We start from the raw sequence: 19374 nt of genomic DNA on the forward strand, positions 1-19374 counted from the left end.
GCGCAATACAGTTACACAGCTTATACCAACTCAAATTCTGAACTCGAGTCCACCGTTTAGTATGCACTCTAGCTAACCCCCATTTATGATAAGATGATATAACTATCAATATCATATTGGTTTTTATTGCCCATCTTGCTATATTCAGAATCATACCCTCATATCAATATTATATTCTTGAGATAAAGGCTGATTTCTCTATATTTTATAGATCTTGAAAACTTGCCGCATCGTCAGCTGCAGTCTGTTGAAACCCTCACCTATAGAGCGGCTATAATTGTCGATATAACAGATCGGTATTACTATATATCGATCTATTTCTAACCTCTCATCATGCTGCGATCAGACAGACTAGATGAATAAGAACAGCTGTGGTGTAAATATGGAAGTTGTTATAGGACGTGTCGTACGTGTCATGTTGCTAGCTATCTCGTACCATGATGTTAAGTTTTTACGAGCTAGCTATTTTATATTTCCATTTTTACGGCTGGTTACATGTAGTGTCACTACCTGGTGTCACTTTAATACTGGTGTTTCGGACACAGTAGCCCGGTAGGTTTCGCAATGCTGAAGGGCATCATCCTTTCAATTTTTAACATTTCCCGTGGTACTGGCAAATAGATATTATAGTATTTAACTTTAAGAGTATAATGGTAAGAGCACTTCATAGCTGCCTGCCTGCCTACCTACCTAGGTCGATCCAGATGAATAAGTCTGGAACGAGTTTCGTGACAGCGCTTCTCTCCAGTTATCTCTGTCAAACATAAACAAACGTTTAACTTATCAGGTTCCAATCTAGTATAGTCTTCTTGTCATAGCCAAGTGACTACAAGTATACAATACATAGCTATATATATATAGTTAAACTCAGTTTTCTGCTCTAAAGTGAGTTTACCTGATAGATTAGGTGGCTGAGGGCTCGAATATCTCCCGTACTAGACATTGTAGACATGTCTGGTGGTGATGAGGCTAATATCAATATTGAGTAGGTACATGATACCGAATCTGGTGGTTCATGGTAAAATCGACCGTTGAGTAACCGGTCACCGCACATAGCGTAGTTGGCCTGTATACACGGTAAAACCGACATTTACAACTTGTTTTACGTTTTTCTGCTCGATCTGAATAACGCACAGTTCTCGAGTAGTATGTTGAACTGATATTATTATTGGAATCGATTCCAAGGTTGTCCAGGAATTAGGACTAGTTAATCTTACTATATATAACGCGAGACGATAGTCGCTATATATTTCGAACAATTGAAACAATCAAATTAGCAGGCAATTTGATTATTTCAATTGTTCGAAATATATTGCTCCTGCTTCACAATCACATGTTTGACTCCTTTACCACACCCACACGGACACATCTCAACCATCTTCACATTTCACATTGTTTTTCTGTAAGGGTTTGCGTGCTTTTCTATCTCTTTATTAGCTATTAGCTTGAACGGTATGCATTCGCCTTTAGAACGAAATCATGATTTTCTTTTGATTTAAACACCCTAATGGTAACGGATTTTCTACTTCATGGATTTCGGACTTTGAATTTTTTAGTAACGCTGATCTGACATTATTTCACTGTAACATAGATTTTTTTGTAAACCTACATAAATATACATATATATATATCTGCTACCATTTTACTGCAAAAAAACTTTGAATTTTTTAGCAACGCTGATCTGACATTATTTCACTGTAACATAGATTTTTTTGTAAACCTACATAAATATATATATATATATATCTGCTACCATTTTACTGGTACCACGACTTCAACTTCAACAACCACGAACACGACTTCAACTTCAACAACCACGAACACGACTTTCCGCGAAACCCGTGAAAGATATACTTTTGAAACTTTTTCGGCTGGGTTGAATGCTTTCGACCAGTATTAAAAAATTAAAAAATTAACCAAGGAATAAGAACTTTTGGTCACGAAATTTAGACCCCCAAGTGGTGTCAAAATCGCTTAATAATTGAATAAATATTGGTGTCTCTTGACACTACTTTAGGGTTAGACGGGTTCGAGGTTCCTGCTAGTCGATTGTCTGAATAAGTATAACGCCGAGTTATCGATTAACATATTGAACTGATTCTATAAGTTTGTTTACCATTTAAAGATTGTCCAGGAAGGTCTGAAGACTCAAGTGCTGTAGGTTAGAAAATGAAGCTAAATGATTCTATAAAATATATCCTGGCCTTGTCTGTTAGTTAATGGTACTAACTAACAGCCAATACTTTAATAAAGCTGAACAGTTCTGCTTGGAGTGAGCGTTACCAATACCAATTAGTATTACTACCAACTGTTTACTATAAAATGCGTTTCATTTAATTCATCAGAGAGTTGCTCCATTCGTTTGTATTTTACTGCATTAGTTGTCAGGTTGAATGAAGAGCGTGGAGTATGGTTTGGTATTGTTAACAAACGTTGCAGCAAAATGCAGGATCACAATTTTCCTCTGAGTGGGATGTTGGGAGATACTGCAACCATTGACTCATTGGCCACTATCATCACAGTGGTCCGTGATAAATCTCGTTCTCGAATAGCTCTGAAATTACATAGAAGAACAGTAAGGTCATATACTTATATAAGGTTGAGAGTTGGTGAAAAAAGCAGAGTCACACCTAGGTATAGTAGGTTTAGGTATCTGGACGTATATAGTGTATCATTATACTTTTCATTTATCTGAGGTGTAGCGTTGCCAGATCTCAGATCTTCATTAACTTACAGAGTTTTATATTAACAGAAAAAGCGATCTGACAGGCCAATATAACTAGTGTTAACACGGGGTGGTAAGTCCCCATTCATTGCACTTGCAGCCCGCTAGTTTCACTTGTCTCACGTTGCGATCTCAACTATTTTCCAATAAGCAGGAGCCGCTTCGCGCGTGTCATGTCATGCAAATTGCAACGTCTGGTGAAGTTTCACTGCCTCTTAACCTTTTAATATTATATACAGTGATATAATGTGTGCAGATCAGTAATAGCATAGACCACATGATCACGTGCTAGTGCTTAACTTTATTAGCTATTATAGAAAATAAAGCTAATTTTATAAATATCAATTCTCCTAGACTGAATTTAGCTATATATAATTTGATAACACGGTAATGAGGCGATTACCAGAGATATGATAAGACTAAGAACCGGAAAACAGCTGCAATTTCGATATAATCTGCAGTGATTTAGTAACTTTAGCTTATTCAACGAAATCTTTAAACGTTTTTAAACATTTCTTCTTTTACAGAACTTGAGTATAAAAGTGATTTATAGCTTATCTTCATGTTGCGTTCAATTTAATCAAAAGATCAAAGTAAAACTGCAATTTGCTTATTAACAGACCCTATTGTTGTACTATTTTTATTTTTGTTTCAGAATTTTTGTTATAGAATGAGGTAATTATCTGTTCACAGATCACCCTCTAAAACCTACAAGGAAATATTTCCTGTAGATTCTCGGTATACATAATTACATAAAGCAATATTTGACAGAGCATCTTGTGAAGTGAGCTATGTGCCTAGCCTTTTATGGCGAACTCGGTGAATGTCCTTGCTGTACGGCAGTGTTAAACAAGGAACTGAAACCGAGGGGTTCCGTTCAGGCCCTTCACACTTTGTTTCTGTCTGGTTCTAATATACCGTTACAAAAATGACTTTAATATATATATAATAAAGTTATTATATATAATAACTGCTGATTACAGTTAGCACTTTCTCATAATTGACATTCCTTCTAAATGTTATATTTTCTATTTTGCTTCATCAAAACTGCAAGTTGAAGGGTTGGTAAAGTCGTACCGAGAAAACATGAAGCAATCAATCACCTTAGCAATGCAATTAGTGATAGTTACTAATAATCATTCGACACTGAACTCGCGCGTGGGAGAGACAATGAATTTTCCCATCTTTGCAAAGTGGCAACGCTAGCGCTCTAGTGATTGGGTACGGGACAATGACAAATCACTCATCTCATTACTTCAAATCAGCAAGAATTTCCTGAAAGTTATCTATCTTCTGCTAATTTGACCAATTTTCTTGCTTTGATCATTCGAAGTCTAATAGTCCTTTGTCCACCGATACTTGGTATGTGTTTCTATCGGAGTATGGAGAAACACATTGAAACGTTTATTTTGTATCTGGACAATACAATTACAATGGATGTGTTAATATAATCAAGTTGTTCGGCAAGCCTTACTACCTATGTAGTATTATGTTACAACATGTATATACAGGGTAGACCGTCTACCTATATAACCAAGCTCTCCTTTGATTTTTCTTGTGCTTGACATTGGAGCATCGGTATTTCGTCAAACGATCTGTGTGAAATGATTTGGTTATGGGTAACTTTCAGAATTCCTGTCGTTTTTATTCATTTTCATTGAGCTAAGACATTAAAACTAGGAGGGACCCACAATAAGACCCGACGATAACCGATTTGTCAGTTAACGTCATAACTTTGAAAGGTTAAATGTCTACTTATACCATCCGTTGCATCAACAGACGTTTATTCCAAAAACACCTGAGAACAATTTATTTGCAGTTGGTGAGGAATACTTTGAGGGAAGTCTAGAATCATTCCTCTCCCTCAAACGGCATTTACGAGCAGAGATTTTGCTTTAAATTTTGAATATTCACTATTTAGATTTTACAGCTTGATTTAAAAAACATTGACCCTTATTTTCTACTTTGTATTCTCCAAATTCATTCCAATTAATTCGCACCAACCGTGCAAGAATGTAAAAAGGATTCCCATGGGACAGATCCTCATCAATTTAGCCCCATTGAAACGACCCGCTAATTATTTGTCACAATCTATTACTCAAATTACCTCACTCGCCAAAACAAATGAAACATTAGCTCGTTCCTTTCACAAGGTCCCTCCAAGTTCAAAATGCAATTTACAGCCCTCGTCACGTTGATAATGTGAGGAATCATACAGGTGAAACGTATCTTATCATATCCGCCTCAGGAATGTGAGTTTTGTCCATGGCAGGATAGGGAGCGACCTCGTATCAGGAAGACAATTCCTCTTCAGGTTGTCTTCAGGATAATCCAGTATAAAAGTTATTGGGTTCAAGCGATTCTAAAATTGTGCGCTGTCTCAATAACTTCAATATTGATAGCGAACGTGTAGCTTAAATTGCGATGATTGCTGATCAGCCGTGTTGGTTGATATTCTTACTTTTATTAAGTTTATATTATTATCTAATATTCATCTTTTGTTTTGCAACTCGTCTTTCCCAAGTTGAACAAATTCTTTTACAGATTCACCTTTCTTTGAAAAACTACAACTCACCCTTGTAATAAAATTGTGAGGTTGCGTTTACATGAATCACATGGAAGATTGGCGTCGAAAATTCTTACGTTATTTACACTATTTAGTTATAGAATTATTAGAATTATCCAGTATTCTTATATCTTTTGTCCTGTTTATGTATCCCATACAGCTTCACGAAGAGATAAGCAATCTGTAGAACTTATTCTCTCTTCTCCATACCAATCAATACTTACGTCTCAGAAAACTTAGATATTCAGCTTAGATTAGCATTAATACTGAAATATGTGCTTAGTCGCAAATAGTTGAAGTTAAACTTAAAGTTGGCTAATTGTTCAATTGTTATGCTGACCACTATAATTTGGATAATCAAAGAGGGATATTAATTCATATTAGAGTATTAGGCATATCGGCACCGATGTTTGCAACGAATCTTTAGTTACTGCACCTGTACACTCTTATCAGATTTTCTCTTATTAGATTTTATTCCCGTTCATTCTGCTGTTAGTTAGGGCGAGAATAGAAATTCATGGGACCATCTGTGAATAAATTCGTAACAAAGGTTTCTCTACAGGAATGTGTTGTCCATAGTCCCAGGAACCACAAAAAACCCGTCCTGCTGAAATTCCTGTAGAAAAACCTTTGTTACGAATTTATTCACAGGGTTTGTTACTCTTTCCCTAGCTATGTGTGGAATTTAAATTCAAAAGCAAAACAACGATCCCTGTAACTAATGCATTCTGTTCGTGTTATATATCTTCAGGTAGGATCATAACTAAGACGTATAGTTACTACTTAATCTCCAAGGGTTTGCGCGAAGATTAAAGCTGGCTTATCTTGTTGAATGTTGATCTGGCAGCTATAGTCAAAGTGGGATATTAGTTCATATTAGGCAATTGGTACTTGGTACTGATGTTGGTACTGATATATCCATCACTTTGTGATGAACATGTTGTTGCTATGAACCTTTAGTTGCATTTGTACAACTCTAGTTGTGAAAGGATCCTTCGCGATAATTCTGCTGTGTGGAATTGAAAGTGAAAAGCAAAACAACAATCAACATATTATAACTAGTGTATTCTCTTCGTGCATGGCACTGTTGTCTCGTAGGTATGTAACATGACAAATCATGAGCCAATCTCTTACGTCATCATCACTAATTTATAATACGTGGAAACTAGAACTCCTAGTTTGGTAGATCCTTGTCCTGGTTATTATTACCAATTTGTTGCTGGACGTTGTCCACTTTCTGTATTGAATCTTCTGGAGCGCCCCTGCTGCAGAGGTGACTGTTTAATTTTATAATGAGGTAAACGATGATCGGTGAGATGCCTATGTGTTTTGATGCGTCATTGTTCGATAAATCACCATATTTTACATAACATAAACCACCATATTTTACGTAAAGTGAACGACCATATTTTACTTACTTTACAAGTTTACATACCGTTATCAACGGTCACAGTCCTATCCATGACTTGTGTATATTCCTGAGAACTTAATAACTATAAAAGCAACGTCTATAAGGTGATAATATTATCCGCTTTATGGTTTGTACTACTGCGTCCGTCCATGACGATGGATTTGACATTGACTCGTACATATCTTATTAGTTATGATATTACTTTTGTATATTTGTTGCATGATTTAGGACGTCATGGCAGCATGCCCGCTGCAATATAACAAAGAATACAATAGGTACCTTTTCAATTCCATCACGCCTTGCAATCACAACCATTGTACCACAGTATTCGAATCAGATTGCAATTTCGTTTATTATTCGGTCACCTGATTCGGACAAAAGTCGCTGTCGGACAAAAGTCGTGTTAGTGTTACCACGTGTCATCGGAAGCGCATTCTGAATTCTTGATCTTTGCGACTACAACTGTGTTACTGTGTTATCTCTATCCTTGCACTGAGCCCGCACGGAGAGTCACTTAATGTAGTGGAAGTGTCCTAACCCACTTTGGGTGTCTGCTCAACCCGTGTGTTTCTGCAAGTCTACACCGTTCTTATTTTCTAATTGAATTACAGGGAGAGGGACAATAAACGCTTATCTTCGCGCCTATTGTAAGTAAACCCATGCGCTTGTATAATGGTATAATAGTTTGCTCAGAATATTTTGCTCAGAATATATAATTGTAATTACGTTATTATGCAATTATAAACTTTACACACGTTAAGACCAAGGCTGTACGTTGAAACATGTTATTTTTCAGATATTGACGTATCGGGTGATACCCAAGTTTATCCGATCATCTGATTGTGAATCATTTAATTATCTTGTTGCAATGTGCCCGTTTACTGTGAGGTTGAGGTATTTTCACGACGCAAATACCTTAGTAATAGGATTGTGGTCAAATGGACCGAGTACCAAAGGTTTGGTCACCAGCATAAGTTTACAGTCCGCTTATTGATTTGTAATTATTTGATGACTAACGAAAGGCAGATGCAATTTACCTATTTAAATTTTGAGGTCATTTGTTTGTTATCACAGCACCGGCTTGGTACTATATTTACTCTTCTCCTTCTCTAGACAGTACACATTCTCCGGTTAGGAGCACATTCCTTCACAACATTCATTACTTCTGCTTTTTGTTCACGTATACCTCGGAAAACTTTAACATTGTTGACTAGCTGGAAATAATCAGACGGGCTACTTCAAATAAGTTAATTATGTAATTAAAGAGCCGTTTTTACCGTTTATGCTATATACTATATATTTGTTTCGCCACTGCTAAATTGATTTAAGTCTATGCTTCTATGATTATATATCGTAATTCAGAAATGTAACGTCAAGTTATATCGTATAATATATTTGTTGCGTTATAGAAGCTATAGAAGCTATATAGAATGCTAAACAAGATTTTATACTCTTGGAACAGATTTCTGAGTAAACCTACGGCCCCTGCAGGTCAGCTTGATGTAAAGTTTTAAAATAAAGGCTGTCAACCCTTTTCATCGTCAAGATGTCTTATTTTCGTTACTGTTACAAGTACCTTTTCAAATTTCAAAGCAAGTTTTTTAGTTTCAAGACACCACCGATAGCTATTTGATCCCATAAAATGTTATTGACTCTTGCTTTATTATATCGTAAAGATGTCGCATTTTTGTTACTTGATAGAACCTTTTAAAATTTAAAAGCTGGCATCGTAGCTTCAAGAAGCCACCAATCGTTATTTTAATCCCAAATTCCTTTAATACAAGGTTTTCAGCTCAGGCTTTATCGCTATTATTTGAACTGGTCTACATATTTTAATCGTCTATTCGTTATTTGGCTCAAATTTTTTCAAACATTAAGCTATTAAAGTAAATCTTTTCCACTAAGATAATTAAAACATTGATAGCGCCTAATCACCTGGGTACAGCACTATGGTAGGAGGAAACAGCACAGCTGCACCGAGCAGTTCAACCACTTTCCTATTCAGCACTTCAGAGAGAGCCTCCACCCACGACTACAGTCTAGATGTGTACGAGAGAACCTTCCTTATCATCTTCGAGCTGATTTGCACTGTCCTCACCATCCTCCTCAATGGATATCTCATCTTCACCATCGTCTTCAAGGTAATCCTGATTACACTGACAGTTTCGTTTACTTTTTAAACTGTAGATAAATTATTGCATTTTAAAATGAAATAATTTGAACAAAAGCCTAAGAACACCCTGTGATATACTTATTTTATTCCAGTTGAAAATCAGCAAGAACTGTGTATTTATTCCTATGCTTACTGCCGCTGCATTGGGTCTGTTTCACGGATTTGGCTGCAATCTTATGATGACAATATCTCTGATACACGGTGACTGGGTCGGTTCTATCAACTGGTGTGGAGCTGCAGCCAACATTCACAAGTACATCATCTACAGCATCATCTACATCCAAGTTTTCGTCTCCCTCGAGGTACTTAAATGTCAATCTGTAAATTAATAATTTAAGGATAGTTTTTTTTGAAATACATTAGCATTAAAACAGAACTACCCAGTCAAAGTTTTCCCTTACAAAACGTTGTTTTGATTGATTGGTTTCCGGAGAAGTATTTACTTTAAATAAAATAATAAAAACAACAAATTTCAGGCAGCATACCTAATCAGCCACCCTCACGGCTACTCAAGATTCAGCCGCAAAGCAAAGATTTCTGCAACCCTCGCTACAGTCATTGCTGTTTTCCTCAACTTCCCTATCACAATTTGCCAGTTCTTTTTTCTCAAGCCTAGCAATATTGTTGAATTTAGTGATAATTATAAGTATACCTATGATGAATTAAAGAAAATTAATCGTTATTTTTACTTCGATGCAGACCTGATCATCTGTTACCGTTTTTTCTTCCCGAAGACCCTAGATTACCATGTGATAGTGTACTTCATCCACACTTGCAACCTACTAGCAGTGGCACTGACCATACTCTCATACGGGGTCATCATCCGGACTGTACTGAAACTGAGGGGCAATCAAAAGACACCCTCCTCCAAATCACTGGACCACCAGCATCAGCGACGATCGGAGAGGCAAGTAAAGCAGAACAAGAGGATAGCCCTGATGTCCCTGCTCACAACCACGTGTGTGTTGACCCCCTGGTTACTGAGTATGGTGGTTAGCTTGCTTCTTGACATTATAGATTACCAAGACTGGGTAGAGACTTTGGGGATTGATGGAGCCACAACTCTGCTGCGGGCTAACCAGTATCTGTACTACATTGTGACGTGGATATTTCCTATCATGACCATCATGGCTAATTCAGCTCTGTCAAGGGCTGCTAAGGAAATGTTGACCAATTTAACGACCTTTGACTTTGAACTACCCTCCATGGCAAATATGAGTGTCGCTAGGTTTAATGTCAAGCAGCAAGGCCATGAGTCCCCGAATAGTGTTCATTTGTAATCGAAATTGCTGTCTAAATTTCTTATTGTTCCTGGGGTGTGCGATTCGTTGCCATGGTTGAATTGTGCTTTAATCAAGTACGGTCAACAATCTTAAACATTGTGGACCTCGGCGATATTTTTTAACGTATTAGTATTATTCTGTTCATTAATAAATCCAAAATAATCTATTATTTTCGTCTTTTTTACTAGCTGTTTGTCTGTTTGAATATTATTTATCAGATTGAGATTCAGTTTTCATTGTTGCTCCTATCATTATTTTAACACTAAATTTTAATCTTGCGCAATTGTCAGTGATTTATAAATAAACCTTTTCTTTTGATAAACGAGTATTTTTGGTGTCCTTTAACAGTATAACATAACAACTAAAATTCGAAGCAAAAGATCAACCTGCAAATTATTATCTTAAAATGAGGAGAGACTTCCTCATCATCTTCTCATCTCTTGTCAAGCAAAATCTTTAGATACAAAATTTCATAAATCGCATTCCATATATTCTCACAGGGCGGCGCTCAGTCAGTCATTCTGCCATATTTCCATGTGTTTATGATCACTAAGCCTGGGGTCCCCAGGTAACAATATTCCCACCGGAGTCCTAAATAGCCCGAAGGGATCTAACCCAGTCTCTGTTCGCCCTAGCATCGGGGCCCGCTAGTATTCTGTGATCTTGCAGCACTGGTACCCCTGGAGTGGTTGCCAGCATGGCCCTAGGATCTCTGGGGCAGAAATGGAGTTATTATCTGTTAACCGTAAAATTGGTTAATGAGCTAGTGGATTGATGAATGGTAAACCATTAAAATAAATATTGATATAATGATGGCAGATACTATTAACAACTAAATCTTGGGACATGGTATACGTCAGATAGTTTTTATCGAAATTTTACCCATGGTCAGAAATATAAGGTTTTTCAGTCGTGGTGGTTCTAGAGATTTCACCCTCAGTATTGTCTATTGCACTTTCAAATTCTATCCCGATCGCTTCGGAGGCTGCTGCTCTGATAAGTTATTATAAACTAAATAAATACTTTTGATAAATACAAAGCACATTACAATCGTACGAATAGTTTGCCTCGTGAATTAAACGATAATGGAGTTCTGTTGAAAGAAACTTGCCTTTCTTTATCTCTGGGGGAGGATGCTCGACACAAGTTGTTCCATCCTGTTGGCTGAGGAACTTTGACAAGGACACCCTATCTTGATGATCATTCGAGACTCCTGGTGTCCCAAACAATTGATACCTCCCGTCTGATGTTTTACTTGGTACCTGTTGAGATTTGGGGTAATTTTTAACAATAACATCCTGCTCTAGATTAGTGTAAACTGATAATGATGCAAATGGTTTATAGTGACTAGTAATGGTTCAAATTAGATGTATTAAATTTTATGATCTGTAATGTGCTCAACTAAACCCGTCAGAACGCCCCTATGTAGTACTACTACTACTACTATGTCGGAACTAAGTCCGATCTACGCCAGATAACCCCTCCATATATCCATGTCCCGCATCAGAGTTCGCAGTTCCTCTTTAGAGTTTGTCCCAACTTCCTCCAGTAACATAGACAAGTAGTAGACTATAGACTATGCAGTTAAACTGTAGACATACCATCAGCTTTTTGTATAGCAGCTTTTTAGACTTTACATTGCAGTTAATCCTATTGGCTGTTGTAACTTTCCAACGAGGACGGATATTCTGAGCATTCTTCTTCTGTCCGGTCATATTCCGTAGTTTCTGAAACAAACGAGTCAGTTAAATTCTTTGATAATTGCTGCACTGATAGTGATAATTATTTGTTTAAAGTAAGTTAGAAGTTGTTAGTTATTTATAGTAAGTTCTATTACTATTGATAATGTAAGGCTTATTAATTGTCGATTAAGTCCCAAGTGCTAAATTGTTACTCTGCAAACTCAACTTGTCCCAGACTCATCTTTTAAAGGAAAATGTTTCCGTAATCTTTGACAGATGGCACTTATACTCAATAGTTGGACTAATTTTGTACAGACCAATGTGAATGAACGTTACCCTGAAATCTGAATGTCCTCCTAAGAGTTTGCTTAGGCTTATGAGGTTTAGAATAGGAAAGGAAGACTTTCACTTATTTACCTCATTATCCTTACCTGGATTCTGGAGATTTGAGCTTAACAAACTTACAAACGGTGAGGAATTTCGCAAACTTAGAGACGTGTTAAGAAAAAGGACAAGAGACGAGCACTTACCATTACGGCATTACGTAACACTTAAGTGACTCGTTCGTTTTATTTTAATCTTATTATGCTTCAATGATGATATACAGAAGTATAGAGCAGAGTCAGTTTATTATTAGTTTATTCTATCAATGGAAAATATAATCACAAGTTATGCATCAGCGTCGGTGGTTGAGTGGTACAATTCTCGCCTGCCACGCGGGAGGCCCGGGTTCGATTCCCGGCCGACGCAGTATTTTGTACTGCAAATTGATATAACTAAACTTTGTCCCAGACTCCTGACTCACCTTGTCCCAGGCCACTGGTGATTCGTACGGTGACCTTCTGCAAATATCCCTGTTACTGTCCTTCGCTCGTAGACTGGTCTTGGATACTTTCACTGTCTCACCGGCTCTGGGATGATTGGAGTTTTTATGTTGATTGTTAGAGTTTTAACATGTTTGAACCGAGAATAAGCGACAAAAAATGTAAAGAGTAGTGACTGGTCGTTGGATAATGAATTAGTCTGCTCAAAGTAAGTAAAACTGCTGGGCGTATATGATTTTTGACAACAAGCTCACTTTTTGCTCAAGGTAGACTGCTCTTCGTTCTTATCATCGTCCCCGGACTCCGTTGCTGGAAACATTCCTTTTGGTCGTTCTGGAATGACTTTAACTGAATGTTTAACATCATTGGTAGTCAGTTTCGATACACGGGGTTTTTGAGTTAGCTTCTTTGTTGATTTCACCGGAGACTTCATGTGAGCTGACGATGCAATTGTTGGAGCCATCAGCGTTCTTTTCTGGGGTCTCTCTGTTTTCTCGGCTGTCTCTATATTTGGTTCATCCTGAAAACAATTCAGTAAGATTTCTTTTGCATATCAGTTTATGTTTCGGTTGTGCTATTTTAAACAAGGGTTTGTCAGCCAAAAGATATGCTTCATTGATTAAGGGTATATTACCTCCATGTTGAGTGTTTCAGTTGGAAAGATTGGTGCCAGGTTCTCAGCTGAAAGCTTGTAGATAATATTGTTCCACAGCACCATGAAAGTGTTATGAAGTCTCTCATCTGGCTTAATATTCTCTTTTGGGACAGTAACACCCCCTGGTGTGAGATACACTTTATAAAAGTCAGGGATCACCGGTTTGAGACCATCGTCAGTTTGCTTCATCGTAAAGATGAAGTTCGAGTGCACAAGCTGTGTTATTCCATTCGAGGTGACTATTTTGAACCCAATCTTGTTGGGAGCATCCCCAATGTTTTCTGCTGGAACAGTAACATATATTCCGTCTAAAAACACCTGGCACAATTCCCCCTTATCCTCGCTCTTCTTCCCCTCATCTTCATCCTTGTACTCAGCAATCTGTGACTGTTTCAGTCGTACACTCCTATCATCTACTCGGGCTATAAAAGTTTCTGGCTTCTTCTTACTTGGTTTCAGTTGTTTCTTCTCGATGGTTTTCCAGATTCCTCCAACTAGAACCCTTACCTTCTCGTTCACTTTTGGCTTATCTACTGTGTAGCTAGTACTGCTGATGTGTCGAGTTCTTCTCGGGGTAACTGTCATGTTCTTAACATGTTCTGTTATAGTCTCTACGTTTGTGGTTATATTCGCTGATGCTACTGGGTTTCCTCTCTTGGTATCAGTGGAAGGAATTGTTGGATTGAGAACTGTTGTACCAGTGGGGAAAGTGTCCATATTGTTGGGACCTTGTGGTACAGTGTAGGTTGCTGGTAAAGTGTAGGTCGGTGTGAAGGCATGGTGGGTTGGTAATGCAGCTTGTATTGTATCTGCTGTTTTCGGATATGGTTTTGCCTGGGAACAGAACTATTCTTAATTATAGGAGCCTGGAATGGAGCAGGGTTGTGTAGGTTTGTCTGTGGGAACTGTTGATTATATCTTGTTGTCTGGAATGCGTGAGGAGGAGGGTTCACAGTAAGGTCCTGCCTCAGTTGTCTGTTAGGGGCGGTGAGACCTGTCACCTGGGGAACAGTAACCTGGGGAACAGTCGCCTGGGGAACAGTTACCTGTGGAACAGTAACCAGCAGAGTATTATTAACTGGAACTACATTCACTGCAGTTACATTAAAAATCTGACCCTGATACGTGACATTGTAAAATCCAGGCATCTCCCGACTGGGTGTTACTGCAGTGCTTGGTAATGTCAGCCACGTGTTATCCAGCTTAACATTGTACGACTGCATGAACGGTGGGAAAGTAGGTTTCGGAGCAAATTGGTTGCTATTTGGAGAAAACTGACTGATATTTTGAGCAAACTGATTGGCATTCTGAGCAAACTGGTTGCTATTCTGTGCAGGAATCTCGGTGGTATCATCATCAGTGTCGTCAGCATTCACTCCACCCAGCCCTCCAACAGTCTTATCCAGACCTCCTGACACCACATCATTCTCAGTCCTGTCGACCTCTCTAATCTCTGAAGTGTGGAGAACGTACAGCTTATCCTGGTAAAGTAGTCGGTAGTAACCTTTCTTAGATCGCATGGGTTTAAGACTTGAACCCAGCACGATTACACTCTCACCCTCTATAGTAACCTCGTAAGACTGGTTGGGGTAAACCTCAACTCTCTTCTGTGTGAGCTCTGGAGTGGCGAATGAGGGGTCGTCATTCATGTTGAGCCCGTATTTCTGACGAAAACGAGCAGCCATGGTAGATGTATTGTCAAATTTAACTTATGTTTTGCAAGTTGTATAAGTCAACTAATGTTTTGCATGAATAATGTTTGACTACAAACTACTAAAGACAACAGTAATATGATTTAAGGCAGACTGTAGAGGTCTCTGCACGGTTTTTGCATTATGCAAGCCCATCAGCCGCTGACTACCGTTTGTGCGATTCGGACATATATTATAACTGTTATTAGGTAATTATTAGGCTTATTTTCTTAACTAATTTATAAATAGTTCTTACATAATACATGACTAGCTTGTCGGCACAAATTTTTAGTACTACGCTAGCTGACATGGTTAATTCTTAGGTTTATAGGTTTATGGGTTTATAACATAAAACCTACCGAATAGGCGCCCCGACGCCCGAACCGCGCCACGTTGCCGGGTATAATCCGTAAATGGTTAACTTGTACCAAACATTTTACAGTAACACGTTAAATTAATTTGTTCGGGAAATGCCGGGGTAGGGAGAGATATGAAATGTTTAAAAATAGCTAAAAACACAAATGTATTGGCAACCTTTTACAAGACGAATATTGCAGGAAGTAAAGACGGGGAGAACTTGCAGGATACTATTCCTCCCGACGTATTTCGTGAGTTTTTACATTTAAAGATTTACCGAGAGACTGAAACTCTGAAGGCGGAGCGTTATGGCGTTCTGTGTTACGCCTGTTACATGCATGATGACGATCAGTATCGTGTTTTTATTGATCGATTGTTGATATGCTCATTGAAAGATTGAAGTAAATTCATAGCCAATTCAAGTGATTTATGTTTAGAGTTTTACCAACCCCTAAATCAGGAGTGAGGCCAGTGACAGCGCACCTGGTGGTATCGCCACCTGACATCCCTCCAGACTGGAGGCTGGATGAGGTGGCAGGGAAACTCCGGTATCACTGGAAGGACTTCGCGAGGACCTGCGGTTTTGACAGCGAGGTCGTTGATGATATCGATTCGGTGAGTTTGCTGCCAAGATACTTTGAGAATGATTTTTATTGCAAGTTTTAAACATTTCACATTCATATTGCATGAATGCAATTCAGAACATGACTATAGCCATTTTATTGACAGAATTGGCAGCATCAGCATGTCAAATCTTAAACAATGAATAATTTTGAAAAATAAATAACCGCTAAAATGATCGATGTTAATTTTGTTAAAGCAATAAACTGAACTAAACATATAACAGGTGTACTGCGGCTCGCTCAACAAGAGTATCCAATGCCTGAAGATGTGGAAGAATGAACTTGTGGGGAACGCTTCCTACGAGGAACTGGCCCGACGTCTGGGACTTATAGATCAGACACACATCGCTGTGGCGTACTGTAACTTTGGGGGAGACCGCTAACAGATTGTAGTTACACTTTAGGAGTTTAGAGTTTAAAATTGGTGTGGGAGTTGGGAATGTTATCTTTCCTCTGCCTTTTATTTTGAAACTTTTTAACCCCTGCAGCTGCATAAGTTAAAGAATTAGATTTCCCAGATTTTGATTTTGTTCGGATTAGAATAGGGTTATAAGTTATTAAGTTGTGTTAATGATAAATAAAGCTGGGGTTTGTTAGGATTGGATTGAAGGTTGAACAACTCGTTCGTCCGTTTTAACGACTGATCCAATAACTGTGATAAGTTTAATTTTGTAGTGATAATTTTAACTTTTCTGCTCGAATATGAACAATTAAGAACTTGACAGTTATTAGGGCAACTAGAACAAACACCGATGCAACAATAAGACAACATTGTATCGGTGTTTGTTCTAGTTCCCGTTATTAGATATTCGGTTGAAGTTCCTTAACAAATCTATGAGAAACTACAAATATTTATCACTTAACCTATTTGATTTCTACTTCTAGGCATGATTACTTTAAGCTTTTAAGTTCATAATTTATATTTATTTATGGTTTGAGGTTTCTGTAAATGATTATGTTAATGAAATTCATGCACTTTTGTTTAACTTATCAAAAGGGGATTTGTTTCTTTTGTAAGAATTGTAGGAATAAAACTATATTTAGCAATACCAAACTAATAAAATATCTATTGACAACTATTGAAGCAGATAATAAGGTGATTTGTTAATTAGATAGCGTTGCATGCCACTGACTCTCTGATTGTTTTCTGGAAACTGTCATCCTTTGGCAAGGGTCCTAAAGCAACTACACGTCACAAGCCATTAAAATTGGGCCCTGATTTATGTATGAAACCATTACATGAAAAATTCGACACGTTACGATAATTAAAAATGAAATATATTTGGTGGTCTGTTCGAGTACGCAAGTACCCGTAAATAAATCCGAACACTGTTGCTTTACAGATATAAAGTTCTCATGCAGAATTAATCCACATGTATTACATTTACAAGCAATACATGTTGAATCAACATTGTTGATATATCACTTGTAAACATTTTACATATCAAAGCTGTGTAATATGCTTGTCAGCTTGTAGTTGTACTCCACTAAAATGTACATTTTATTTTCTTGCTGTTTCGTGTCCCACATCCTCCTATGCTCCCTCAGCTTTGTCCGGTGAAATGGTTTGATCTTTAGTATCGTTACTTCTTATCCTGGTGGCCATCATTCTATTTTACGTTTGGAGGTGAAGACGTGATGCTTTTAGATACTTTGTCCCATCAAAATAATATAAATTTCCATTGAGCGTTTTAGTTCGTAGAATTCCAGACTAGGCTTTTAACTTAGTCGTTACGGAAGAAAGATTACACGCTACTCAGTACACAAGGAGAGTATATATTATCAGAGTAACACTAATATGCAGTGACCTCCACAGAGAGTGATAGAGTTTGTTAGTACACGCCACAACATGCTTGTTAAACAAAGTGAACACGCAGAACACCGCCGCTAAATGGCATCTAGCCGGTCTTATGCTCTCGTTTTGATGGTGGCAATTTTTAATAATTGTGTTTTGTGTTACTTATGATGGTGGTAGTTTTTAATACTTGTGTTTTGTGTTACTTATGATGGAGGTAGTTTTTAATACTTGTGCTTTGTGTTCGTTATGATATCACCGATGACGGGCTTATTGTTGATAATACGCTGTGACTCATCAGTATGATGGATATTCTGCTCCATGTCAGATTGTCAGATATCGCTTTTTAATCAAAAGACTTGGAAGTTGGCAACTTTTGGCTTTAACTTAACCTGCTTCAGTTGACTTTGGTTTCTTTTGATTGAATTAATATTTATCAGAGTAATATCATGGTGAAACAGAAGTTCCACCACCATTAGCAGCAGGTAGGTACCTAGTACACACTACAATCAGATTACACGTAGCCTAGATAGGTATTCTACACGTATTACAAACTAATCAGCTGAGAGAGGAGAGAGACCGGGACGCGGTGTAACACGAGCTTGATATTATGTCCGTATCCATGGTTACAGAGTTTGTACTACAACACGCTCCCTGGGTCACCTCTTGTTGCCTTTGTTGTGAGTCCCATTTTAACTCTCGTTGTCACTATTTTGTGCGGACTATTGCTGTGATGCTTAGCAGGGTTGGTATCTTCAGAGTATAGTTAACGTTAGGATCCAGCTCCAATACATTAGTATCTGGTAAATTAGATAACATCTCCAATCCTACTAATATCTCCTCCAACTGATCTTGATTAATGAGTAGATACATGACCACCTAATACTTGCCAACTTACCTCTCTGTCATTGGTGTCCGGTACACCTCTAATGTCCGGTACACCTATAATACCTACTTTATTATTCGTTTAAATATCTGGCTCAGAGGAAGCTACTTTGGCGGCCTGTACACTGTTCTATTGTCTGACCTCTAAACGCCCGTTTGAGCCCGCAATTAGGGCGTGCATTTCCGGAAAAACCACAAGTTCCAATAATAGAATAAGAGAGCTTCCTTTACTCTCATAACCATACATTATTATAATGTATACATCTTTTCTTAGCTAAGACTAAGCCGATCTTGCTTTTACCTACAATTGTTCTTCTCTTCTTGTTATCTCTCTCTTCGTTGCCAACATTAGGCAGATCTTTAGTTTTCCAATTGTAAGTGACCGCAAAAGATTAGTAGTTGGAGGCTCAATATTTCCTACAAATTAGAAGTTATAGACTCAATACACGATACCTTTCCTTGTTGGCAGTTGATGTCATACCACAATTCAACAATCAGTTGTTCTTAATTTTGTTCAGTTTTAAATTTCAAGCTTTTTCGAATCAAGAATCGTGTCAAACCAGCACGTTTCCAAAACAGTTTAAACTTTTAAAGTTTAACAAATCACAGTTTATTTGTCTAGGCTGTAATAGGATTTTTTAATCCTTGTCATGTCTCATAACAAATGGTTATACTGCATCTGAAAGTGCAAGCATACTACTCCG

General features: G+C 37.8%; 2 protein-coding genes and 1 non-coding gene across 3 annotated transcripts in view; all 3 read left to right on the forward strand.

Moving 5' to 3' along the window:
- LOC134819858 (uncharacterized) overlaps window positions 1–16716 on the forward strand; it is a 92284-nt gene extending 75568 nt beyond the window's left edge. Inside the window, exons 29-31 of the mRNA XM_063830006.1 lie at window positions 15568–15618; window positions 15828–15982; window positions 16215–16716. Of these exons, the coding sequence (XP_063686076.1) occupies window positions 15568–15618; window positions 15828–15982; window positions 16215–16373 (365 nt within the window). The 3' untranslated portion in view covers window positions 16374–16716. The remainder of the gene's footprint in view (window positions 1–15567; window positions 15619–15827; window positions 15983–16214) is intronic.
- On the forward strand, window positions 7821–10477 carry LOC134819482 (uncharacterized). The gene is made up of 3 exons (XM_063829434.1): window positions 7821–8843; window positions 8968–9177; window positions 9352–10477. The coding sequence occupies exons 1-3, from the start codon at window positions 8652–8654 to the stop codon at window positions 10153–10155; spliced, it is 1206 nt and encodes a 401-aa protein (XP_063685504.1). The 5' UTR covers window positions 7821–8651; the 3' UTR covers window positions 10156–10477.
- Trnag-gcc (transfer RNA glycine (anticodon GCC)) lies at window positions 12520–12590 on the forward strand. The gene has a single exon. It is a non-coding gene; the product is annotated as a tRNA-Gly (tRNA).
- Window positions 16717–19374: the final 2658 nt, after the last annotated feature.

Source organism: Bolinopsis microptera, chromosome 8, assembly GCF_026151205.1.
Source record: "Bolinopsis microptera isolate Bmic1 chromosome 8, MBARI_Bmic_1.0, whole genome shotgun sequence".
NCBI lineage: Eukaryota > Metazoa > Ctenophora > Tentaculata > Lobata > Bolinopsidae > Bolinopsis > Bolinopsis microptera.

What these genes read in the sequence shown, in the direction of transcription:
- LOC134819482 (XM_063829434.1), top strand. Translation starts at nt 8,652, where the DNA reads ATGGTAGGAGGAAACAGCACAGCTGCACCGAGCAGTTCAACCACTTTC. An exon ending in TCTTCACCATCGTCTTCAAG is followed by an intron (nt 8,844 to 8,967) that starts GTAATCCTGATT and finishes ATTTTATTCCAG; the next exon opens with TTGAAAATCAGCAAGAACTG. An exon ending in AAGTTTTCGTCTCCCTCGAG is followed by an intron (nt 9,178 to 9,351) that starts GTACTTAAATGT and finishes AACAAATTTCAG; the next exon opens with GCAGCATACCTAATCAGCCA.